Source organism: Rhinolophus ferrumequinum, chromosome 17, assembly GCF_004115265.2.
Source record: "Rhinolophus ferrumequinum isolate MPI-CBG mRhiFer1 chromosome 17, mRhiFer1_v1.p, whole genome shotgun sequence".
Lineage (NCBI taxonomy): Eukaryota > Metazoa > Chordata > Mammalia > Chiroptera > Rhinolophidae > Rhinolophus > Rhinolophus ferrumequinum.
The window spans coordinates 8,058,151-8,084,302 of NC_046300.1; the positions used below are offsets into that span (position 1 = coordinate 8,058,151).

Genomic DNA, 26,152 nt, shown 5'->3' on the forward strand with positions numbered 1-26,152 from the left:
GGACCCATGTCTTTAAAAAGACAGGATAACGAGACTGACGTAGAGGGCTCACTTGTCAGCTTAACTTTAGAAGAGTTCATCTTAATACTTCTTAATTTTTATTTAAAAAACTTTATTAAAATTTTTGTGGGAAAATATATATAACATTAGAAATATACCGTTTTAATAATTTTAAGTGTACAATGGTATTAAATACATTCTCATTGTTGTACAAACATCACCACTTTCCATCTCCAGAACTTTTTAATTTTCCCAAACTGAAACTCTTGTCCCCATTTCTCTCTTTCCAGCCCCAAGCAACCACCATTCTGTTTTCTCTTTCTTCTTAATATTTGATATCATATAGTTCTTTTCATTGTATTATTTTGTCATAATAGTTTTCAAAGAAAAAATGCATGGTGGATTTCCAAAACTTCATCTTACTAGCCTATATGATGATCAGTTCATACTAAGTTTTTACTTCCATGATGTGGAAATGATTCAGCATTTAATTTATTTGAGTTATACTTTTATAATCCATAAAGTGCCAATCTTTTAAATTGTGCAGATTTTAGCTATAAGTTTATATATAGTTAAATATAGAAATACTGTGTTTTAGTAGTCATTAAAATATTATAGAGTCCAGTTACAATTTTTTTGATAATTTAAAGTCAGGAAATTAAATTGGAAAAAAATTTAATGTATACTAAATCTTACTTATTCTACAGGACCATATTATGGGAAATTGTTACTAGAATTTTAACATTTTAAAAATCAAACTTTAAATTTACCAGTGGAGTTTGTAGTATATCAGTATTTTGTCTGTCTCCTGTTGAAACATTTTAATGTGTCTTTTGTAAATCTAGTTTTTCAGACTGTTTACTTATAGAGTAATATGTTAATTGAATACAAAAAGAAATATTTTTTTGCATCCATTTTTGGAAAATTTTGTTTATGCCTCTATTTGCTCCAAAAAGTATTAAAGGAGTTGCTTATATCTTTGAGTTTATTAAACTTAGAATTGAGACATAGGTAATTTTGTCAGAACATTTATTTTTCTCATGTGTAACTTGTATCATTTATAGGCAAAATGTTTCATGGATTTCAAAGCTGGAGGCACCTTGTGTCACATTCTTGGGGCTGCTTACAAGTATAAAAATGAACAGGGATGGTAAGTTTTTGCATTTATTTGCATGTTTTGATGTGCTATTTGTTATTTAATGTTAAATCCTATTCCTTTGTATGGTGTTGGAAAAATCTATAAGTACATTATGCTTAACATGCAAAGTAAATTGTCTTATTTGGAGCCCTTATTTACTTTGTGCCTACATCCAAGAAAAATATCAAACGACGATTGCATTTGTTAGGCAAGCTGTTTTTCATATATGGTTATAGATGGGCATGTATTGTTAGCAAATTGGAAGGTAGCCTCACTGTGAAGTACATGTGTGTATTATGAACTTACAATGTGCTGGAAGGTCGCAGTTTTAAGTGTTCTAGTGAGCCAGGCCTTCACAATGACAGTCATCCAGGTGGCTGTGCTCAGGACACATAAAAAGGAGTCTGGCTCCGAGGAGGCGATGTCATTGTGAGGGTGTGAGCGCTGGAGTCAGGATGAGAATTCCTGCTCTTGTTCCTACAGTTTTGTTTTTCCCTCCACTCCACCTTTTCCTGCCCTGTCTCTCTCTGTCTCTGTCTCTGTCTCTCTGTCTGTTTCTCTCTCTCTGCTCTCTTCCTTTTCTTTCTTGAACTTTGGTTCCCATCTCAGTGTGGGAGATTCAGCTGCCAGGACTAGTGAATGTTTAATGGTGATAGTTCTGAGTTCAAGGGTGTTAGGGGAGTCGCTTCACAGGGAGGGGCTTAAGAGGGGTGCTGGAGTATATTGACTTGAGGTGGTTTGGTGCTTTTAGTTGCATGGTCTGTGGACAGTTTGTAATCTTAGCATTTTTCACTTAGAATACTCGTGTAATTTATGTGTTTTAATATGAAAGTTAAGCTAATTCAATACTTTATGGCTGGGAAATGCAAATGAGTATTCACATCAACAACCAGGACGAGTTTATAAGTAAATGATTATTTATAGTAAATAGAAAGAGTTATAGACTTGAGTGTATTTTCTAGAACTTGTTATATATGGGTGGGTGTTTAATAGACAATGCTTAATTGATTAAGTGAACATGAGAGTTTGTTGTTATCAGAGGCAGCTTTCTATTTTTCAGTTCTGTTCCTGGCTCTGGTGTTAAGCTCCAACCACAGAGTGTTTTCTGATCTGGGATTGACAACGTGCCTGAGTACTGTCAAATACTGTTTGGACTCTAGCTCTAGATTCCCTGTTGGAACTCTTTTCTCTGTTTTCTTGTCCATCTTGTATTCCAAGTTCTGACCTGGACTCTTGAAGACAGAATCTCAAAGTGAAATGACTTTTCCTAAATCACATGTTACAGAACTCGCTTTGTGACCCAGCACAATGAAATATTTTTATCTGAAAGGATTTAGGTAGTTTTGAAGGATATGTAAAATAAAATGTCCTTAAATTAAAAATAGAGCCGAAAAAGAAGTAAAGGATAGAGTGAGAGACTTTAAGAGGAGTGAGGAATAAGAATTTTTCCAAATCCTTTACTCGTATTGTACTAGAACCATCCTCTTCCAGGTGTAATTATACACCCCATTGCAGTGTGTATCTTCCCCCGCCTGCCGTGACTTGCACACTTGTAGAGTAGGTCACTTACACTCTGACCATATTTACAGACATCTGAATAGTGACCTGTCATCTCGACAGCTCCTCTGATAGTGCCCCACGCGCAACATTCCCCTCTGAACCTGTTTGTGTTCTCCACTGACCCTCACAGTCTGGCTCCTAAGTTAGCTGGTTTCAACATTGTGGCCAAACACTCCTGCTCTTGTTCTTTTCGGTTCTTCTTTCTTACGTCCTGCTTTCTTGTAGCTTCCAGTGATGTCAGGCTGGAATCTTAGGAGAGATTAGGTTGCATAGGAACACCTGGTAATTACTGGCATATTTGTGAATAGACTGTACAGATCGAGTGTTTGATTTTGACATTTCTGGATGTCTCTAAATAGTAAAAACGAGTGCCTTATTTGTGGTTTTTCAGTGAAGGATAAAACTTTGGGCTAATTTCAAGTTTAGTTGCATATAACTGAGGGATACCAAGTAGGGTGATTTTTTGACATGCTATGGAAATCCAGAAGCATTTCCTGAAGATCGAGAGATTAAATGGCAACCAGCTTTAACTCAGTAATGGAAAAGCAAATGTTAGTGTCCTCCTGCAGAGGGATTAGGACCTCGTTTATTCTCTCTTATAGCTATAAACAGATTGCTGTATGTTGTATTCGTATTTTATGCCCTCCAAAGAGATTATTGATTGTTATTTTGCTAATTTTTCTTGGCAGTGGTAAACTAGGTTCATTCAGCATAAAGTTTAGAATTTGTCTTAATGTGAGAAGTGACCTTTATTTTTTTCCTATGACATTATTCACTGCTGACATTTATTTCTTGCAGACACGCTCAGACCTTTTTGTTTCTGGTGTTCATATGTAAATTAGAATTACAGTACTTTTATTTCTACCTTAAAACTTGGTTTGTCCAACTTTTATGTTCTTTCAGATTAAAAGTTTGTTTTTTTAGATATTACCACAGTAGGTCTGTGGTACTGGCTTTCAAACTTTAGGAATCACTTGGAGTCCCTGTTAAAAATACAGATTACCGGGCTTCATGGACAGACTGTCAGCTACTGAAAATGTGCATTTTCAGAAAGCTCTCTAGATGGTCCTTATGCCTCACTTCAAGACATGCTGGTCAGTAAGGTTGTCATTTAGCACAAAGGTGGTTTAGATGTTTTAACTTGGGAAGAATTACGCATTTTAAGACCATATTTTAAAACACTGCCTTCTGTTAGTCATCTTGCTTTTCTGTTAAAAAATAATAATATAGCAAGGACCCAAACCAATTTCCTTATCCCCAAAGTCACACACCTAGCGTAATCTAATTTTTGATCTACTTATGTATAGTAGACCTCCCTCCCCCCATAATTGTTTACAAGCACTAATTATCTTTAGGCTTATGTTTTGGTGTGTGGTATACTAGACCAGCTTTCTGGTGATGGTCTCCAGACTTTTTAGCTTGCCATCCCTAAACAAAGCCCCTTGCCCTGGAGGCCAGCTTCTGTCACTTCCCACACAACTGTTCCAGGCATTGCTGTCTGCTGTTTGCCTTGCCCCCAGCTCAGTGCATTTTTGTTTTACCTTTTAGAAGTTTGCCTCAGAAGCCCTTCACACCACTCTCCCAGGAGTTAAACTCATTCTCTAGGATCCATTGTTGATTATTTGTATTCAGACTGTATTTTCTATGTGTAGCTGAGAATGAAAAGAGAACACCCCTAAATATATTTACAAGAAGCTGCAAAACGGCAGCAGTATGGCTAGCTGAAGACAATAGGTATAGCCTGAAATTGAAAGGTTGTTGCAAGACATTGCCTCAGGTCGCAAGAGGAAAACAAAGCAGAAGACTCATAATTAATTAATAAGCCCTCAATGGAGAGCTCATATTTACAGTGTGAATGGCCAAAGGTTTTAAAAGTCAGAAAGAAAGACAATGTGTTCATTTGTTGCCTCTTTCTCTCTAGGGTTGTGGTAGGTAGCATAGGGCACAAATACCTCTTTAATTTTTTTTCCCCCTTTTCTAGAGCCTGCCTATGAGACCTGCCCAGATGGGCATGAGGAATTAAGATACTCTTGTTGAAATAACAAGAAATATAATACAAACAGTTGCCAAATCATCTTCCATCAATGCTATTTTATTGTCCTACCAACAATGTATCAAGAATGTACCTTTCCCCTCTCACTGGCCAACAGTGTATTTATTTGTATTCTGTATTACCTCACCTTTCTTTGCCAATTTGTGATAGATTCAAAAAGGTTTTAGAATTTTAGTTTCAATTTGCATTTCTATTTATGAGCAAGTTTGAGCATCTTTCTATATTACAAATTGCAAAGCTTATTTCCCTACTTTTGCAAGATAAATCAGATAAACTTTCTTAAATAAAGGTTATAACTGAATTCTTCATTTAAATTTTTAAAGATAGCCATATATTTTAAATACTTAGTTACATGGTATAATGCTGACTCAGGAAAGCTTTAATCTGTTATGTTACTAAATCATTGTTTGGCAAACCAATCTAGTTTATTATGGAAGATGCAAACTAGATATAAAAGCAGAGGAAAGGTAATGAACTGTCGTTTAACATCATGCATTTTTAACTTACTTACTGAAGTTAAAATTACTTGCTGAATTACAGATGTAATTTCATCTGTAAATATTTCACTGTTTATTTCTACAATAGGATTTTTAAAATATAATATCACAACTAAGATATATTATCACAGCTAAGAAAGTTATCAATAACTTTTCAGTGTTAAATAACCTCTTACTTAGTGTTCAAGTCTCCCTGATTATCTCATGAATGGTTTTTATGTTTTGTTTGAATCAGTATTCAAACAAGATTCATACATGGCATTTGGTTGAGACGAATCTTAAGTCTCTCTAAATGAATTTATAGTTTTCCTTCTCACTCTCTTTTCCTCCTTTTTTCCTTGCAAGTTATTTTTTTACAAACACAGGTTGCCTTGTAGAATTGTCTACATTCTGAATTTTGCTAATATGTTCCTGGGATATTATTTAACATAGTTGTGTAAATTTCTAGTAAAGTGGTTCACCATGTTTCCCTGAAAGACCTACCCCCAAAATAAGCCCCAGTTGAGATCTCAGCCAGATGAATGCATTTAGTACGTTATGACGATGTTTCAGAAGATGACATGACTGTATTTGAATAAATGTAGATTGTTGTACATGAAAAAAAGAAATTCCCTGAAAATAAGCCCTAATGGAGCAAAAATTAGTATAACACCTGGCTTATTTTCGGGGAAACATGGTAGAGGTTTAGTCTGATTCAGGTTCAACATTTTTATTTATTTCTTTTAGTTTCATGTGTACAAAGCAACATAATAGACATTTACACCCCTCACAAAGTGATAACCCTTCTCCCCCAAGCTACTGCCCCGTGACATCTTATAAAAATAGGAATACTTCACGAATTTGCATGTCATCCTTGTTTAGGGGCCATGCTAGTCTTCTCTGTATCATTCCAGTTTTAGTATATGTGCTACCGAAGTGAGAACTTACGGTGTTTTGGGTTTTTTGTTTTGTTTTTTTTTTTTTTGCCTGCTTGCCAGAGTGTAGAAGGTCCTCAAATAACGTTTTATTCAACGTAGTTTTTGTTTAGTATAGTTTCATATAACACTGAGGCTGTAGGAACCTTAGTCACAGAACGTATCCACGATGTTAAGTGAGGACTTACTGTACTTCATAGATAACGTTCTGTTGTTCCATCCGCAGGCATATAATGTGTGGTTGTTTCTCTGTAATGGATAGTCATCATAGCCTATCTTTACAACTTTATCTAATTTTGAAAAAAATAGAACATAGACATTCTAATGTATGTCGGTCTTTATTGTTATTAGATTATTCCTTATTAAATAATTCCTTATCTGCCATTCCTTCTTCATTTAGTAGCTGGTTATTTATTTATTTTTATTAATTTCAGGTGTACAAAACAATGCAGTAGTTAGACATTTCACCCCTCAAAGTGATAACCCCTCTCCCCCATCTTTTGCCCCTCTGACATCATATATATCTATTACAATTCCATTGACTCTACTTCCTGTGGTATACTCCATATCCCATGACTATATATATATTACATTATAGTTGACATACAATATTATTCAACTTCAGCTTCAGGTGTACAGTGCAGTGGTCAAGCATCTACACCGTCCATTAAGTGGTCTCCCTAATAAGACGTGCCCATCTGACACCCTACAAAATATTGACATTGATTATATTCCCCAAACTGTCTTTCATATCCCTATGGCAATATTGTAGTTACCAATTTATGCAGTCTAATCTCTTCCCTTTCTCCCTCATCCCTGCCCTCCTCCCTTCTAGCAACCATCAGTTTTTCCTGTATATCTCAGACTATTTCTGTTTACTTTGCTCATTTATTCAGATCTTTAGATTCCACATATAATTGAGATCATATGGTATTTGTCTTTCTCTGACTGACTTATTTCACTTAGCATAATGTTCTCTAGGTCCGGTATTTTTTTTTTTAAAGAGAAACTGTGTATCAACGGTTGGAAAGACAGGATAAATTCTTGATTATTTCTCTTTTAATAGATTGATTAAACGTTTACTATTCATTTGCAGATCAATCCAGGCAGCCCTCTTTTCATTGGTTTAATGATTGCTTTCAAACTATTCCTCCGATTTGTAATAGAGATAATTCCCTTCAGCCTTATTATCTGAATCATTAATTAAGGAAGCAGTTTCTCTACGAATAATGAGTAAACTCTTATGTAAGCAATTCTGTAAGTGATGCATTTCTGGGTACAGTTCTTCTATTATCAGAAGCCTGTGAAAGAGTGACCCTGTCTTTAGAAAGAGGAGACACGTCTCTCTTTTTATTGTGCTGAAAGAACCCTGGGAAGGTTGTCAGCTGTAAGAGGATTGTCCCAGTTTGTCTGTTGATAATCAGTTGTCCTGCCAGTTAATGGAAATTGCTTGGAATTTCTAACCTACCCCTTCCTCAAAAGAGGTTAGGGAAGGAGGTTACTCAAATACGAAAAGAATGGAATTTAAGGAAAAGTTCTGTGTACCAAGGTTAAATCAAGATATGGTTACTCGGGACAGCGGTCCCTCTTATCTGTAAATGCCATTTTTAAAACTGTAACTAGTTCTCTTCTAAATTACCTGTTTCTTTGCTTTAATGGACACTTTGCTTAAGCTCTGAATTGAATTTATTTTAGGAAACATTTCAGTCTGTCCTAGTGTAATAATGAAAATTTCATAACAAATACTAGACCTCAGCCATAATAAATTATAATTTATTGAGTGGTTTGCTTTATAAAGACACATTCTATTAGTCTCTAGGGCTACATAGGAAAAAATTTAAAAACTTGGTCCTTTTCGTCAAGGCATCTAAAGAGATGTCTCACCAATGAGATGATTCTGTTGTGGGGCGTAACAACAGTATGCACAGGATGTGTTAGGAACATGAAGAAAGACAGAAATAGCTTCATAGAGGAAATGACTTGTGGACTGATTCTGAAAGTGATAGTATCAAGACATTGAGTGGGTAGTGACATCCTGGAAAGGCTACAGAATTTCGAAAGAAAGATTGGAGGTGTGGGGAGCATCTGCAGGGTAAAATAGTATGACATGAGAGTTAAAAGCATTAGTTCTGGACTCAGACTTCCTAATCCTAGGTAGTACATAGTAGTAATGATTTAAAAAAATTGTCGAAATGCTGTGCTTGCCTCCTTCCATGACCACATTAAAATTATGGCTAATTTATAGAATAGTCAACCTGGAGAATTATCTGCAGACTAGCTGAACAGAAGTCCTGTAACTGAGGTTATAAAGAAGCCATGAGGAGACTGGCAGGAGTGGTGGAGGTGTGGATCGGGTGGCCCCACACGCACGTGTGGTGGTTGAGCATCAGGAGGGATATCTCAGCTGTGGAGGACCCCCTGAGAAGCAAGGGGCCCCAGCCCCACACCGGACTCCCCAGCCCAGGGTTCCATTGCCAGGAAGAGGAGTCCCCACAGCATCTGGCTGTGAAAATCAGCAGGATTCCGTCTGTTGGGGTGAGATGAAAGGCAGTTGGAAACACAGGTGTCCTCTTTAAAGGGCCAGCGTACAGAGTCTCACTTCCAGGCATTCACCCTGAGCTCCAGCGGATGGATGGATGGCCACTCAAGAGGCACCAGAGACATACAGGCAGAGACTCAGTTGGGTGACTAGTGGGTGAGGCTGGAGGGACAGCTGCCATTGCCCCTGTTTTGAGCCCTCCTCCCGTGAAGCTTACACGCGGGTACCATCTTTTCTGTGTTGAGCCCTCTACCCACACATCCAAATCTGAATCTGCATTGGCCTGGTGAAATCTGCCTGTTCCACCCTGGTGACTCCCTGGAACCCTGCCCCACCCAACTCACACATCTCAGGAGGTACTTTAAGTAGCCTGGCAACCAGCCCCACACTGAACACTGCAGGAGGCTTTTTCAACATCCGAAAAACAACCTTGGCTTGTGTGCCACCAGAAGCACTTTTGGTGGCAGACAACCAGCCTCAGACTACTATCTTTTTTGGAAAACTGTGGGCCCAAGGCAAGTGGCAGCTGGCCTCAGTGTGCTCTGACCCTTTTGCAGAGTGGCCACAGGTTTGGCACTAGTGTCCAACTAGAATCTACATTGACCTGACAAACACCACTTGCCCCACTCTGGTGATGCCAAGGTGCTGCCTCAACACTTGTACTGCCTGAGGCTCCTTCAGTTGCTGAGCCATATGGACAGGAGGCATCAAACCTCGGGGTGCCCTGGTCCTTTTGCTGAGCTACCGTCGGCTTGGTACTGGTGGCAGCTGGCTTTGGTTCCAAGCGTGGCTTCTCCCACGTACCTTCCGGTCTAGCACAGGCAGTGACCAACCGTGGATAGCTTTGTAGCTCTTACCAGATAGCTCAAGGCCAGTTACAGGCAGTGGCTGACCTTGGCCTGCTTAGGAACCCCTCCAAAGAGACCCCAGAATCAGCTCACCTGAAGGCATCCTCAGGCCACAGCAGAGCACCACCCAATTAGCCCCACAAGCGGCACCTCCAAAGCATAGTCTCAACAGGCACATAAACCCACTGGGGTGAATCCCTTTCCATGGGGTTAGCCCCTACATAGCAGCTCACATGTTGTAAGCGTGGGCAATCCTCACCTTCAGTTAGCCTGAGGGTCAGTCCCTCCCACTGACGTGCCAACAGCATTCAAGACTCAACTACAGCAGGAAGTCACACCCAACCCACACAAAAGACACTCCTGGAGCACCCGGCTCAGGTGATATTATAGTAAAATAAGACCGAGTCTTATATTAATTTTTGCTCCAAAAGACGCATTAGAGCTGATGGTCTGGCTAGGTCTTATTTACAAGGAAACACGGTACTACGTAAGGCCATCTGGCCAAGACTGGGAGACATAGCAGATCTACCTAATGTATAGAAACAAAGAGAGGCATCCAAAATGAGGAAACAAAGAAACATGTTCCAAATGAAAGAACAGAAAACCCCAGAAAAGGAACTAAATGAAATGGAGGCAAGCAACCTACCAGATGCAGAGTTCAAAATACTGGTTATGAGGATGCTCAAGGAACTTAGTGAGAACTTCAACAAAGAGATAGTAAGCATGGAAAAAGGACATAGAAACCTTAAAAAGGAATCAGTCAGAAATGAAGAATACTCTAGAAGGAATCAATAGCAGAGTAGAGGAAACAGAGGATCGATCGAATCAGCAATTTGGAAGACAGCAGAAAACACCCAATCAGAACAGCAAAAAGAAAAAAGAATAAAAGGGGGTAGTTTGAAGGACCTCTGGGAGGGATAACATCAAGCGTATCAACATTTGCCTCATAGTTGTACCAGAAGGAGAAAAAAGAGAGCAAGTGATTGAGAACCCATTTGAAGAAATAATGACTGAAAATTTCCCTAACCTGGTGAAGGAAATAGTTATACAAGCCCAGGAAGCACAGAGGGTCGCAAACAGGCCCACACCAAGACACATCATAATTAAAATGCCAGAGGTCAAAGACAAAGAAACAATCCTAAAAGCAGCAAGAGAAAGGCAGACAGCTACTTACAAGGGAGCTTCGGTAAGACTGTCATCTGATTTCTCAACAGAAACTTTGCAGGCCAGAAGGGATTGGCAGGAAATATTGAAAGTGATGAAATGCAAGGACCTACATCCAAGATTACTTTCCCTAGCAAAACTATCATTTAGAATCAAAGGACAGATAAAGAGCTTCCCAGACAAGAAAAATCTAAAGGTGTTCATTGCCACCAAATCAGTATTACAAGAAATGTTAAAGGGACTTTAAGAATAAGAAGGGGGGAAAAAGCAAAAATAAAAAAATTATTATATGGGAGGCCGGTTGGCTCAGTTGGTTAGAGCGCAGTGCTCATAACACCGACGTCACCCGTTCAATTCCTACGTGGGCCAGTGAGCTGTGCTGTCCACAACGAGGTTGAAAACAGTGACTTGACTTGGAGCTGATGGGTCCTGGAAAAACACACTGTTCCCCGCTGTTCCCCAGTATTCCCCAATTAAAAAAAAATTATAACCACGATTAACATTCATTTATCAATTACTAGCAGCATAAATACTATACTAAGGTCTTAGTGTATGTATCTTATTTAATCTTCACAAAAACTCATATTGGGCCGTTGAACTCATGACGAAATTGATCCTTGGATTACTAAATCACTCAAGATTACATAAATAAAAATGGGGCCAGGATTCAAACCCAGTGCAGTTTGACTTCACAGCCCAATCACTAAGCTATACTCCTCTCCCAGGAATTAAAAATGGAGCAAAAGCGAAGTTAAGTGTTAGTTTAAAAATATGGAGAGAGTGTTTAAATTTGTAAAGATTTAACCACATGAAAATGGCCGGGAATTGGTGAAAACAACACCAGAATGTTATGCTTAGGTACTGACATAAAGAGACATCGGGGAAAGATTTCAAATAAAAGTGAAATGATTAATTTTACCAAATTTAGGATAATAGTAATCTCAAAAAGAACACAGACACTGTTAAATTTGAACAAATGACTTTTAAGTATATAAAGTAGATAGACTTTACTTATATTTGAAGAATGGGTGTAGTAGTTTACTTTCTTTGGATCTGTGGACTACTTTTCTATATGATGTAAAGTATCTAAGATGTAAGGAAAATGGGGTACTTCATGGAACACGTACTTCATTTTGACTGGAGCAGATCTTAATGTCATAACATTTAATCTTTTAGGTATTGACACTGCTGCTTTATACTACTGAGAACATACCCCTCATACATTTTGTGGAGTGCTATTTTAATTTCCAAATCTTTCCAACTTATTTGCATTGGATGCTAAAACCAAGTTTTCAGTTTTGTTTAAGTTGGGGGAGACAAATTAATGATTTTCTTCTTTTAGGCGGAGGTTTGATCTACAGAATCCTTCCCGAATGGATCGTAATGTTGAGATGTTTATGAACATAGAAAAAACACTGGTGCAGGTAACTCAGAAAGCTAAATTACAGAAAGTTAAATTTTTTCCTTGCATATACTTTTAGTTCTAAGATTAACTTCATTAGATTGACCAAAAAAATCAAAGGAATAAAAATTTTCTGAAATTATTACGGGTTTTGGGGAGGATTAGGGCTATAAAGTATGACTAAAACTTATTTATAGAATGTTGATCTTAAACTTCTGGTGAAATAATCTATGATATTTTTCTTTATTAATTTCACCTAATCCATTATTTGAATTTCTTTCATATTTTATATAAGTACTCTTATTTTACTAGTCACTTGTTTATACAGTCCGTTTCTTTGAATTTGTTTCATGGTTGTACCATAAATATAGATCTTATTTCCCCAACTAGATTTTAACTTGGAGGAGACAATACTTAATTTTATTCTTTTCTTTCCTAGTATTTTTATTGATTGGTAATTTATAGTGATCATTGACTTAACTTCCTGGGAAGAGGCAGCTGGCAAAATTTTAGCTAGGTGTTATTCACTATTGCCTAAAACTTGTCTCATGGACTGTTAGCTAGAGAAATAGCTGAATGTTTTTTGTTTGTTGGTTGATTTTTGGTGATGGTTTGGGGAGTTAATATCCGTGTTTTAATCACTGCCATGTGTAATATTAGTAATGGGAAAAAGGAGCTATATTTCACAGTCTTTATATTTTAAGTAACTTACATGATAAACCAAAATGAGCACATACCCCCCTGCCACAACAGGTGTAGGTGAAAACACCACATTAGACTTAGACTGATAGGTAAGTTCAGTAAAATTGGCCAGGAGGATCAATATGTCATTATGGTACCTTAGTGAAAAAGATGTTGGATTTCTTTAGGTCATGATCCTCAGCAGTTTTTGTCAGGGAGTACCTAGCTACAGAGAAGGGACATGGGATGTTGTTAAGTACTCTGTTGAACACCTAGGTTTTATATTGAAATAAGACATTCTATGCTAAAGTACATCTTCCCATTTTAAGCAGTATGGCTTTGAGTGACACCTTTTGCTATTAGGGTGATACATAAATAATACGACATTATTTCAAAACCAAAAGAATTTCAAAATCTGTTCTTTATTTCTCAGAGCAATTGCCTGACCAGACCCAACATCTACCTCATTCCAGACATTGATCTGAAGTTGGCCAACAAATTGAAAGATATCATCAAGCGACATCAGGTAATAGACACGATCACTTCAAAACATTGTGTAGTAATAAACGTATTACAAGTCGCAACCATAGTATTTAATTTCTGTTTGTATCTGCGTGAAATGAAAGTTTTCTCTCTGGGTTCTTACAGTACCAAATGTTTTCTCTCCACTCACCTTCAATTCTTAGCCCAGAATAGCATTTCCCTGGTATTACTGAAATATAATTGACAGACAACATTGTGTAGATTTAAGGTGTATAACGTGATGATGTGATACATGTGTGTGTCCTAGAGTAGCATTTAATAAAGTCACCGGTGAGGAGTCTTCATAGTCTTACCATGAAAGGTGCTTATGCAGAATGAACGAGACCAACGTATGCCGCAGCACTGCGATCAAAGTCAGGGTTGGTGACAGTTGTGGGTAGGAGAAGATCAAATACGACTTCAAGTAAACCTGGCGCCCCCCTTCGTTATGTGTATTTTATTTATATTCGTGGCTTTTAAAAAATGACTGGGAAATTATTTTCCCTATAAGCTTACTTAATCTTGGTTCACATGTACCAGGGCTAACTTTTAACTTCTTCACTTCCTTCATGTAACTTCTTTTTAGGCCAAGACTTGAGGTATTCTCTGCCTGTAGGTTTGTGACTACATGTGGCTAAACTGTAATATAAGCCAGCCCTTGTTGTGATAAACTAGCTGAGGAGACCTATGTAGAAGATAATTTTCTGAAACAACTTCATTTGAGGACAAAATTTTACCAATCCTTAGGTTTAATTGAGAAGCCTCATTAAATATGTTTTTTCTGCTGCAAGAGAGATTGCCAGTTGAATTATGTTTTAGCATTTAGTTAAATATTTTCCAAGTTCCTAAAGCCAAGGCTTCTAATACTGGTTACAATTAGAGATTTAGTACAGCTTTTAAAAATATATATTAAAAACATCCCGCCAAAGAGAAAGGTAATACAATTGTGTTTTCAAATCAGGCAATCTGAAGTCCAGTTCTTTCATTAGTATTATGACTTTGAACAAATTGCTTAACCTTCTTTTCTCTTTTGGACTCTGTTTATTGGAATGGCTGTCAAGTGTAGCTTAATTACATGTGGAATGACAGAGGGCAGAAATGGAACAAATTAACCTCCTGGTTATTGCTTTCCAAGCTGAAATTTCCTACTCTTATTGCTATGAAACCATCCTGGGAAAAGTTTATATATTTTCCTACAGTTTTACTGAACATTTAGTTGTCATAGTTCTTAAGAAATCTGACTTAGCAATTGTTTTCTAGGGATGACCTCCAGAGCTAATAATCGTACCATTATTGAATACTCATGATCAGACCTTTGCTCAAGCATTTAAAATGTATCAATTAGTCCATTGAATGAGCACTTACAGTGTATCTGTCACTATTCTTATTAGTTCATTGCATCTATTAGGTCTAATAAAATCCTTATGAAACAGATATTGTTACCACTCTATTTCACAGGAGACATTGTAGTCAAACCCAGGCCTGTCTAATGGACTGCAAGAGGCCAGAGTGCTAAATACTCTGCTCTGCTGTCGCCTCCCACTCGTGAGATGTTGACACCCCTTTCAGCTTATGTGGCTGTTGAGAAGTGTACTCAGACACTTCTAATGGTGGAGAACTCCTTGCCTTGTTTGGTAGCTCATTCCCCTTTAAATCGCCCTCAATTTTACAATTTTCCTTCCGTTTAAAATACCATTATTATCGTTTTCTGTTAATTTTGTTTAGGTGCTATGTACACTTGATTTTAAGACTTCTCATCATTTTTAGGGTCTCTAGAATGAGCATTTTTGTGTCTAAATGTCATCCAAGTCATGTATGTAATATTCTACCTGTGGCCTCACTAAAACTTGACGTCAGCATGTATATCATCCACTTTTTTAATGTTGAATTAATAGTAGCATATATACGAGTTGTGATCAAACAATACAGCAAATGTTTAAATTAAAAAAAAATTATTACAGTAAAAGACACACTGCCATTAATTCCCCTCAAATACTCCCCCTCACTTTGAACACACTTATCCCATTGTTCTTGCCACTTTCTGAAGCAGTTCTGGAAGTCCTCTTTCGTGAGTGCCTTTAGTTGCGCTTTCATGGCTGCCTCGATGTCCTGAATCATTTTGACTTTGGGGAAGAGCCAGACGTTGCACAGTGCCAGGTCCAGTGAATAAGGTGGACGAGGATACACCGTAATGTTTTTATTTGACAGAAATTGCTGTACCAGAAGTGATGTGTGACACAGAGCATGTCATGATGGAGGGTGATTTACGGCACACTTTAAAGCACACCTTCTCTCAACTGTAGCTCACACCCCACTGACTCCACCGAACAATTTCTCACACAGTGGTACCAAGGTTTGATGCGCCACTTCCTGTATTGAAGATCCCTGCCTTTCTGTTGGATGTCACTCAGCAGCAGCATTCACTGTATTTTGTGATCACAACGGAAGGCTCTGTGTCACACATCGCTTCTGGTATAGCCGTTTCTGTCAAATAAAAACATTATGGTGTGTCCTCATCCATCTTACTCACCGGATCTGGCACTGTGCAACTTCTGGCTCCTTCCCCAAAGTCAAAATAACCATGAAAGATAAACATTTTGAATCAGTTTAGGACATTGAGACAACCACGACAGCACAACTAAAGATACTCATGAAAAAGGATTTCCAGAGCTGCTTCAGAAAGTGACAAAGAACCGTGGGATAAGTGTGTTCTAAGCAAGGGGGAGTATTTTGAGGGGGATTAATGGCAATGTGTCTTTTGCTGTAATAAACTTTTTACATTGAAACATTCACCGTACTTGATCATCACACCTCCTACATGCTAGAGTCCAGTCAATGTCCATCGTGTGTGTGTGTGTGTGTGTGTATCTTCCTAGGTAACATATCGCTCATGGCCATAAACCTGCATTGATTCACTTCTAATAATAACGATAAGTTATGATGACTTTGGAGTAACCTTTGAAATTAGTTAGAGGTACTCATATTACTGATAAGGTTACCTGAGAGACACATAGAGAATTAGCTAAGAGGTACTTGTATTTTTTTTCTATACAACAGTATAAACCGTGTCTATAGATAATTTATTTTTGTTCTTGTTAATCACTATCCTTTTCCTTGACTAAAAATAATAAGAAAATTGTAGTCTTAAAATTATACATTTAAAACATAGCAAGTAAAATAATACCGTTATAATTCTTAGGCATGTTGCTTCTGGCATCTCATAGTTTGTTGGCCATGTGCTTTATTTTTATGTTATTTGTTCATTTGCTTTTCAGGGTACATTTACTGATGAGAAGTCAAAAGCTTCCCACCACATTTATCCATATCCTTCCTCACAAGAGGATGGTAAGTTAGCTTTTGGTTGTGAACTGATAAACTCACATTTCACTAGATTTTAAGTTATATCAGCAGAGGTTTAAACGATATAACCAGCATTTTTAGAAAGAGACTATCAAGTATTAAATAAAATCCACAGATTGTTTAAGTTTATACTTTTTCCTTTTTTTGCTGAGTGGGGCTAAGCAAATTAATTCTGTGATGTCCAACTTTTTAATCATTAGACTTTTATTTCTTAGTTGGTAATTACTATCTGGGTGTTAAGTCTAGACATGCCTTATGTATTAACTTTTTAAGGTTTGCTATGTCTCTTGTGTTCTGAAAATTAAGAGACATTGCAGGAGAGCACATGTCTGGGGAATATGGCTTACAGGCTGTCAAAAGTAGGCCCCTCCAAAATAATGTTAGTTTGGTGAATTTACAGTGGTTCAGATTCTGATCGTCAACACTGCTATCCTGAGAGTTGACTTTGTCAGTAGCCGTAGTTCCTTAGACACCTATGGAAACTGATTTGTCCTAAGCATTCTTTCAAAAGTTGGAAAGTTGGGAAACAAAAGGTGAATTATTAATTAACCAAATTAATTAATTTAGATTAAGAAATAAATCTCCTGTAGGGATCAAGTATTCTGGTAAGCACAACATATCCTTGTAAGACATCTGTGTAAGAAGCCAAATTATATCAGATTTGAGCTGCTAATTACCCCATGCTGAGTTTTTTTTCCTGACCAGTGTGTTATGCTACAGGTCAGTAACCGGAAGATTACCAGACAGTTCCCATATGTTTGAAAATTAAGACATATATTGCCAAATAATCCATGGATCAAAAAATAAATTGCAATGGAAATGGAAAATCTTTGAGTCTTACTAATTATGCAATGAATAATAAAGTATAAGAACCTTAAATTTTGTAGGATGCAGCTGACACTTTATCCAGAGGGAAATTTGTATCTAAATGTGTATTATTAGGAAAGAAGAAAGACTGAAAAATCAGTGGTCCACACATCTTTCTCAAGAAATTAGAAAAATAACGTCAAATTAAAATTAAAGAAGGAAATAAATAATAGGGCAAAAATTAATGTACAAAATATACAGTATCAAAGTGCTCAGCTGTGTCAGAAACAGTTCTTAGAAAAGACTAATATAAGCCTATTAAAATTTTGCTGCAAATAGGAGAGAAAAAAGAAAGAACACATAATGTCAAGAATGGAAGGGGGCATTACTACAAATTCTACAGCTACTAAAAACAATTATAGATGATTAGGTTGGTTTGATTGATTGCTTGCTTGCGAGTTTGTTATCAAATATAAGTCATGAAGTTTTATACACCTATTTTTTCTTCTAAAAGTTTTATTGTTTTAGCTGTTACATTTAAGTCTTTCCATCATTAGTTTTGATAGCTGAAAGTTTGATTTTATTTGTAACAGTCACAATTTTAGCGCTATGATTATTACGCTTTTAAAAAATAAAAAACCTCACCCTGCCTTTTGTGTTTAGTGTGTTGGTTTTTGATTTTATCCTGTTGGGTAGTTGCAACTAGTTTCCACTAGATGGTGGTGGTGGATAGCTGTGTATGTTAGAATACTGATTCTGTTCCTGGCTAACTAATAAAGATTTCTCTAATAAAGCTGGCATAAATGTTCCTGTTGTGAACTTTTGCGGGGGGGGGGACCCTGCTTTTTACAGATTTGAACTGCAATTTTTATATCTCAGCTACTTAGTAATTAATTCTTTATGTGAGTTTTTTCCTTCGTTTAATACAATTTCGTTTACTACATACTGATACTTGTATTGCTATCGGTAGTTAATTGTTAGGAAATATCATTTAAATTTAATTTTTACTATATTTTAGGTTATCTTTTTAATATAAAACATGATCCTACATACTGTGTGATTGTCCTTAGAATAAATGACTGTCAAGTAAATGTTGGCTCTGAGCGAAGCCTTGAGCTGGGCTCCTTACCTGTACTTGTTTCATGCAAGTGTACAGGTGTTAAAACCGCCACAGCACATTAAAAACCAAGTTGTAAAACCCTTAAAAATGCAATGTATCTTTCGTGAGGATTAGTTCCAAAATTTAAAGTAAAACGTGATATTTAATGATGCTTAGAATTTTAAGTATGGCATGCTAAAAGGGGATACAAAATATGGAAAAGCATAGAGGTAATAAATTGTGACGTTTCAGAAAAAACAAATGGCAAGGTTGGGCTTAATGTCTCAGGATAGTGGGAGATAAGGGTAGGTAAGTGAGAAGATACGTGTTCTGGTTTTAAGAGCTTTGTTTTTATTTGGTGGATGAAGGAAGAGGTAGACAGTATTGATCATTTTGGTGAAGAGAAATGTCCAGCTGAGGCTGTATTAGGAGAATTTGCCTGGGAGCTGATTTCTGGGATATATGCTATAAGTAGACTGGTCAGAAAGCAAGACCCATTGGAAGCTCTGGATTAAATTGCTGAGTGAGAGAACACTTACAACCCATTGGATGGGATAAATCCATACATCTGGAGAGCAAAGGAGATTAGTCAATGGACAAACCAGGATGGTCCATATCTTAAAAGTCCGGGAAAGTAAGGAAATGAAAGCATTTCAAAACGGAGGAGGTGGGCAGTGGAATTGTTCTACAAAGTAAGGCCTGAGACAGGGCATTTGGATTTGTCAGTTAGGAAATAATTGATAACCTTTGAGAATGAAATTTCAGTAACTTGCAAGTGAGAGGAAGTTGGGGAGTTGGTGGAAGAGCACCATTTTCCCAGAAAGTATGGCAGGGGAAAGAAAATGGAGGGCTCCCCCCAGCAGGTGGCCTGGGTTTTGTCTTTTCCGTCATGGCTTTATAATGCATTTCTGGGCAGAGCAGATGTAAATTGAAGCACATAATACGGTTGAGACCTGGAAAGGATGGAAAAATTGGTTTAAGAACCGGTTGATTTACTTGTTTTATCAGAAAGAATATGTACTTCCTCAGAGATGAAAATAAATGAAGAAAATGAAAAAAATCGAGGTATTAATTAGAAGAGGAAAAGATACTAAGTCTTATTCAAAACAAATCTTATTCATTCATCTAAAGTCCCTTAGGCTTTCTTATCTGTTCATCATTCTTTTTTCTTTTTGTTCATCTGACTTGATAATTTCAAATTACTAGTTTTTGAGTTTGTTGATTCTCCTGATTGTTTAAGTCTAATATTGAACCTCTCTATTGAATTTTTCAATTCAGTTATTATATTTTTCAGCTACTCTGGTTGTTTTTTATAGTTTCTATCTCTGTGTTGATGTTCTCGTTCATGCATCATTTCTTTTGTTTGTTTAACTGTTCTCTTGTGCATTGAACCTCTTTAAAATGATTATTTTGAATTTGTCGGGCAATTCATTGTTTTTTTAGGATTGGTTTTGAGATTCATTTCATTTCTTTGGGCCATTTTCCCTTTCTCTTTTTGTGTCTTGTTATTTTCTGCTGTTTTGTGCATTTGCAAAACTAGCCACCTCTCGGAGCATTCTTTACGTTCTGGCTTTGTACAAGGGAAGACTCACTAGTCAGTTCAGCTTGAGATTCTGGGCATCCCTCAAATGTTTTCTGGGCATGCATCTTCTCTGGACTGGTGTGTGCAATTTCCCAGTCAGAGAGGTTTGCTGGTTTTTCTTTCAACAGCTTATAATCTGTTGCTTTCTCTAGTGTGTCTGCTCTACTACAAGTTCTCTGTGGCTGCAGCAAGCCACTGTGCTCTTTCGATCTCTGCAGTATCCAGACTTCCAACGTATGTTGGTTCCCCATCAGCACTCTGAGTCAGTAGAGACATAAACCATCCCTTGGGCTGCCCCCCCCCCCCCAAGAAGCCGGAACGTTGGATACATGTTCCATTCTTTTTCCCTACCAAGGGAGAAGTTGGGATCTGGGTGCTTTATCCCGATTGCACTAGGCTGAGCCAGCCTCTGTCTGTAGCACTGCTGGTTTGCTGGTGCTACAGAAGCTGCTGAGCTCTTGTTCTCCATGGCTACCACGCATCCAAAACATGCCAGTTCCATCAGTGCTTCGAGTCAGGTGAGCCAGACCAGTCCCTTGGCAGCCCCCTGAAAAGTCGAAACATTGGATGCACTTTTCCTCTTTTCAGCCCAAAGAGGAAGCTGTGAGCTGATCTCACTGAGCTCCGCCGGCTTGGGAGAAGTGCTATTGTGGTTGATAAAAAAAAGCTTTTCTTACTGTCTCGGTGCAGCTGATCTTGACTTTGAGCTTGCCAGGGTGTGGGCCTTTCTGTTCTCTCTTGCTGACATCACTTCCTGTGCATTATTCCCTTTTATTGCCAAATAGCATTCCATTATCTGGATATATGTACTACCTTTTGTTTAGCCGTTTGAAAGTTGATGGACATTCATTTATAAATAATGCTGTTATGATCATTTGTTGGACATGCTTTCAATTCTCTTGTATTTTTATCTAAACAGTGGATTGCTGAGTTATATTGGCAACTCTGTGTTAAATATTTTGAGGTACTGCCACCCTGTTTCCCAAAGTGGCTGTACTTTTTTATAAACCCATTGGCTTTGTATGAAGATACCAATTTCTCTACATCCTTATTTGCACTTTATCTGCTGTTTTTTTATGTGAACCATCCCCGTGGGTGTCAGACAGTATATCCTTATGGTTAACGATTCCAAGTGTCTTGTCATGTGCTTTTTGGATATTTGTATATCTTTGTATATCTTTGTATATCTTTTCTGGAGAAATATCTGTACAGATCCTTTTTCTGTTTTTCAGATGGATTATTTGCCGTTCTATTGTTGAGTTGTAAGAGTTACTTCCATATTTTGATTTTGAGCTAATTTTTACTCATAAAATTGTGGGGTTTTTATTGGTTCTATGTAGCTTATGATCGTCTCTGGGAAGAGTATGAATTCACATCCCTAACCATTAGCTGTTTCTGCTATGAAAAATTTCAAGGACAATCAGTGCCACAGTCTCTTTCAAAGTCAGCTGTGGAAAGGATGAATATCCTCTGTTCTTTACCTCCTAAAGCTGCACAACCTTTGAAGGTGGATTCCATACCCTAAAGATAGCCTTTAGTAGTTAGAGAGTCAGTATATCTTATATCCAGAGTGGGTTCTGAAAGGCCCACTGGCCTCCTCTTCACCTTTTCCTTGGACATTTTGGGACATCATGCCAAGGAATAGGGCCTGATTTCTTCCTTTTCACTTTTTTTCAAGAGAGTAAGGTGAGCACGTGGATGCTTAACAAAGCATAGGCATGTGGACCTCATGGCTTCAGTCAGTGAAGGGGCTATTTCATGTTGAAACGGGCAGTGCAAAGCCAATTTTACTTAGCTTGATTTCACTTAGTTTTTCTGTTTTGCTGTTTCTTGGGTTTCAAGGAGTTTCATTAGCTCCCTTTTAGTACCTAGAAACAAGTTTTCTAAGCTAAATTTAAACTACCAAAGAAATATAACAAGTGCTAAAATGTAAATATAATTCAACTATGATGAAAAGTCAGTAAGAATAATATGATTATATAAATTTGCACCTATCTTTGTTAAGGAAACTTGAAATAAAAATACCTAATGTGTTCATACTGCTTACAGTCTTGTTGGGAGGGCTCAATTAACAGGAGGCCGTTAAAGAATACCAGAAATCGTATTACTGCTAAAAGCTGTGATGTAGCACTATAAAGCACTACAGGATACAGAAAAAGTGGATCAAGAGGAAGAAGAGTATTTGGTAAAACTTTCAGGGAGTTGAAGCATGACTTACAACCTTGAAATATGTGTAGTGATTGCAAAGCCTCACAGAAAAGGGCGGAGAGGTTCTACAACAGAAATGTGGCAGTAAAGAATAGAGTGACTGTGATTTGGGGCGACCTGTAGGCAGGGGAGTGGGAGGGGCGGGTTGTACTGCACTGGACAGCTCGTTTGGTCAGGAGGTAGGGATAATAGGCCTAGACCTAGTAAATCTGAAGACACGGCTGAAAAACTTCCCCTTAAAGTGTGGTAGATAACATTCAATTTTGAGAAAACGTTTTTGGAGAGGACTTCTTAGCAAACCAAAAACTTAGCACACCAAACATTAAGTCTAAATGATAGTTTATTCATTTATTTTGTCAGCTTGACTAAAGTTTTTTCTTTTTCCCTTTCAGAAGAATGGTTGAGACCTGTGATGAGAAAAGACAAGCAAGTGTTAGTGCATTGGGGGTTTTACCCAGACAGGTAATGTTGAGAGGTCCTGAGATCTGGCATAAAGGTCTTTGTCAATGCAAGCCAGAGTTATGTATACTGTCACTTTATGAATGGTGACAACTTTGTTATTAATTTTAGTCATCGATCTCACTCTTCTGAGTCTTTTAGTGATTGTTTTCTTCAGGTATTCATGAAGTCACATGGCTTTATTTTTCTTAATAAACTGATATGTTTGCTGAATTTGCCAAAACAGTGCTTCAGTATGGGATTAGGCTTCTAATTTAGATTCGTTTCCTTCAAGAAATGAGTTTTTCTCCCTGGTATTTTATGACTGGGTAGTTTTATTTGTTTTTTCAGAAGGTACTCATGCCATACTATTAAAAACAACATTTTAGGTTTAAAAATGTTTTTCTTCTTGGCAGAAATTTATTCCCTAGTGGTAGTGCTATTTTTATATATCATGGCTCATGCTATATTTCAGTATCTAAGTATGAGTCAAGAATATTATAAAGAAGAGGTTAATGAAAGTGGTGGTCCTCATTTAATATTTTGCCCACTTGGGGCACCTTAGGAATAAGGATACGCTTCCATACCCACAGGAGAGCTGTTTGGGCGTTCATTTCACTATTGCCCTGTCAGGTAGCAATTTTCTCCATTGTGGGTTTTTCATGTCAGACCAGTGTTCTTTGACCTGTACCTATGTCCACTTCTAGCCTTCCCATATTGCTGGAAGTAAATCCCAAATGTATCATTTCAATATGCCAATAATAAATATTTTAATATGTATTTCTAAAAACTAAGGGAAAAAATTAACAAAATTCCTTAATATCAAATATCTAGTCAGTATTGTCGTATAAGTGATATATTTGATTAATTCTTATTTGTTAGAATTCAACCACATCTTGTGACTAGTTGATACATTTCTGAGGTATTTTTCAATTTATAGGTTCTCTCTCTGTCCTCCCACACCTACCCCAGTGTATTATTTAAGAAACCAGGTTGTCTTGCAGTTTACTACAGTGTGAATTTTTTTATGGCATCACTGGTATATGAACATGTTTCTCTGTTTTCTGTATTTCGTTTAAATTGGTCATTGGATCTATAATCAGAATTTATTTCAGTTTATGGAAGGAACAAGACTATTGCATCAGTGTGTGTTCATCTTGAGACATAGAATGTCTGGTGTGTGCGGTTTTTAAGTTAATCTATTTGAGTAACTATTTTATGTGTAAATATATTTTTTAAAGAAGGAGATATGTCTTTAGATATGTTCAAACTCTTAAGAGTATATGCACAGTCTTTATACAGTTTGAGTTAATTAGAACCAAATCAAGTCAGCTTGCTAATCAACCTCTTTTGAACCATAATTGACTGCTTTAAATGAACTAAGAATTTTTTTAGAATAACATTTAAACATAGAATAACATAGAATAACATTTAAACATAGAAATGCTTTCTATGAAACATTTCTAATCTTGAGGCTTCGTGTAGTCCTTGGCACTATTAAAACAAACCTTTCAATATTATGGGAACTAGTAAAGGAATTTAGTTTGCCCTTTGAAACTCTTAGATGGAAACTCAAACTTATGATGATAAGCTATGTAAGTAAAGAGTTGAGATAAATTTTGTAACAACACATTATAAGACGTAGTAGCCTGTTTGCTAGCCTTTTCTTCACGTGTCAAATACAATGTGGCTAGCTCAGGTCCTGTCTTTTCAAGGGTGTCTTGTTAGTTCATTTTCTTTATTAACTATAGTTTGTGCCATCACTTACACCTGTAGAACGTTTTCTGCTCAAGATTTTTAAAGAACAGTGTTACCAGTTTTTTCTTCCCATTGTAATCTTTAGCTGGCGTAGTTAATTGGCAAAGGAACTTTCTTCCTCCAGCTCATGTTTAAGTGTTCCTAGAAAACTTACTGGATGTTACTGATAGATAGGTAGAGCTGTGCTTATTCCAAATGGTTTTGAACTGATTTCTGAGTTGTGGCTACAGGAAGCCAATGCTTGTTACCATACTTGTATTTCATTTAGATATCACTGTTGGCCAGTATAGTAGCACTGACAAAGTTTAAATTTTATGCTCATTCCAGAATCGTGGAGGCGTAGGGGGAATGATTTATTTATATCAGTGAGTTGGACCTCACCAACAAGATAACCTTTGAGCTAAGAGATGTGAAGATATGAGGGAGTGAGCTGTATGGATATCTAGGAAGTGAGGAACGTATATGTAAAGGGCATGAACTGGCCACTGCCTGGCAGGTGTAAAGTTCGCCACTAAAGCCCATGTGGCTTGAATATATTATGAGTGAGGGGAGGGAAGTAGGAGACGGGGTCAGAGCGGCGCTCATAGGACCGAATCACCAGGCCTTGGCAAGCCGCGGTAAGGATTTTGACTTTCACCCTGAGTTGGGTGCGAGTCATTGTAAGGTTGTGAGCAGTGGAGTGATGTGGACTGACTTCGTTTTCAGAAGGATCACTTTGGTTGCTATATGAAAAATGAACTCTTGGGCTTTGGACAGGAGTGGAAGGGTGAGAAGTAGATAGATTCTGGGCATATTTTGAAGGTGGAGCTGGTACAGGTTATTGGTGGTTTGATTATAGAATGTGATTTGAGAGTGAAGTCAAGGATATCTCCATGGATTTTGGCCAGAACAATTGAACAGATGAAGTTGGCATTCACTGAGAATGGGAGTGATTGGCTAGAGTCCATTGCTGGGGTCTGGAGGGCATTGTATGTTAACTTTTGAGTGTGTTAGTTTTGAAAGCGTTATTCGACGTGTAAGTGGAGATGTGTGATTGGCAGTTGGATTCCTGAGTCCAGAAATGAGAGAACAGATAGAAGGTTTTAAGTCGTCAGTATATACAGAGGGTGCTAAAAAAAAATGTATACACCTTTTAAGAAAGGAAAACTGTATTTAAAAAACCCAGAAGTAAATGCTTCGGTTTTCGAACACGCCTCGGAAGTCGAACATGTCACGCGTCTTCCGCTGAGCGCAAGATCCTAAGGCCTAGCTGTCGGCTGTTTTCGAATGTTTCAGAACTCGAATGGTCTTCTGGAACGGATTACGTTCAAAAACTGAGGTACCACTGTACTGCTAACAAAAGATGAATACAAGTCACATTTGACTTGTGCAATTACAAAAGGTGCTCAAAGTGCTTACCATCAGTGTCCAGATACTTCTGATTATGGCGAATACTGCTTGAGCAACGTTGACCAAAGTGTCTACATGTATACATTTTTTTGGCACGCCTGTATTTGCAGCCATGGGACTGCATGAGATCATCAAGACAATGAATAGATAAGATGATTGTTCCAAAAACTGAAACCTGGGACCTCCCGGTGTT

General features: G+C 37.5%; 1 protein-coding gene and 1 non-coding gene across 3 annotated transcripts in view; one reads left to right on the forward strand and one right to left on the reverse strand.

Annotated features, from left to right (window-relative positions):
* SMARCC1 (SWI/SNF related, matrix associated, actin dependent regulator of chromatin subfamily c member 1) overlaps positions 1-26,152 on the forward strand; it is a 144,759-nt gene that overhangs the window by 14,700 nt on the left and 103,907 nt on the right. For both annotated transcript variants that reach the window (XM_033131869.1, XM_033131870.1), the window contains exons 3-7: positions 1,065-1,150; positions 12,056-12,137; positions 13,230-13,322; positions 16,594-16,663; positions 22,767-22,836. In XM_033131869.1, coding sequence (XP_032987760.1) covers positions 1,065-1,150; positions 12,056-12,137; positions 13,230-13,322; positions 16,594-16,663; positions 22,767-22,836 — 401 coding nt within the window. The remainder of the gene's footprint in view (positions 1-1,064; positions 1,151-12,055; positions 12,138-13,229; positions 13,323-16,593; positions 16,664-22,766; positions 22,837-26,152) is intronic.
* LOC117037347 (U6 spliceosomal RNA) lies at positions 6,065-6,171 on the reverse strand. Its single transcript, XR_004425497.1, has one exon. It is a non-coding gene; the product is annotated as a U6 spliceosomal RNA (small nuclear RNA).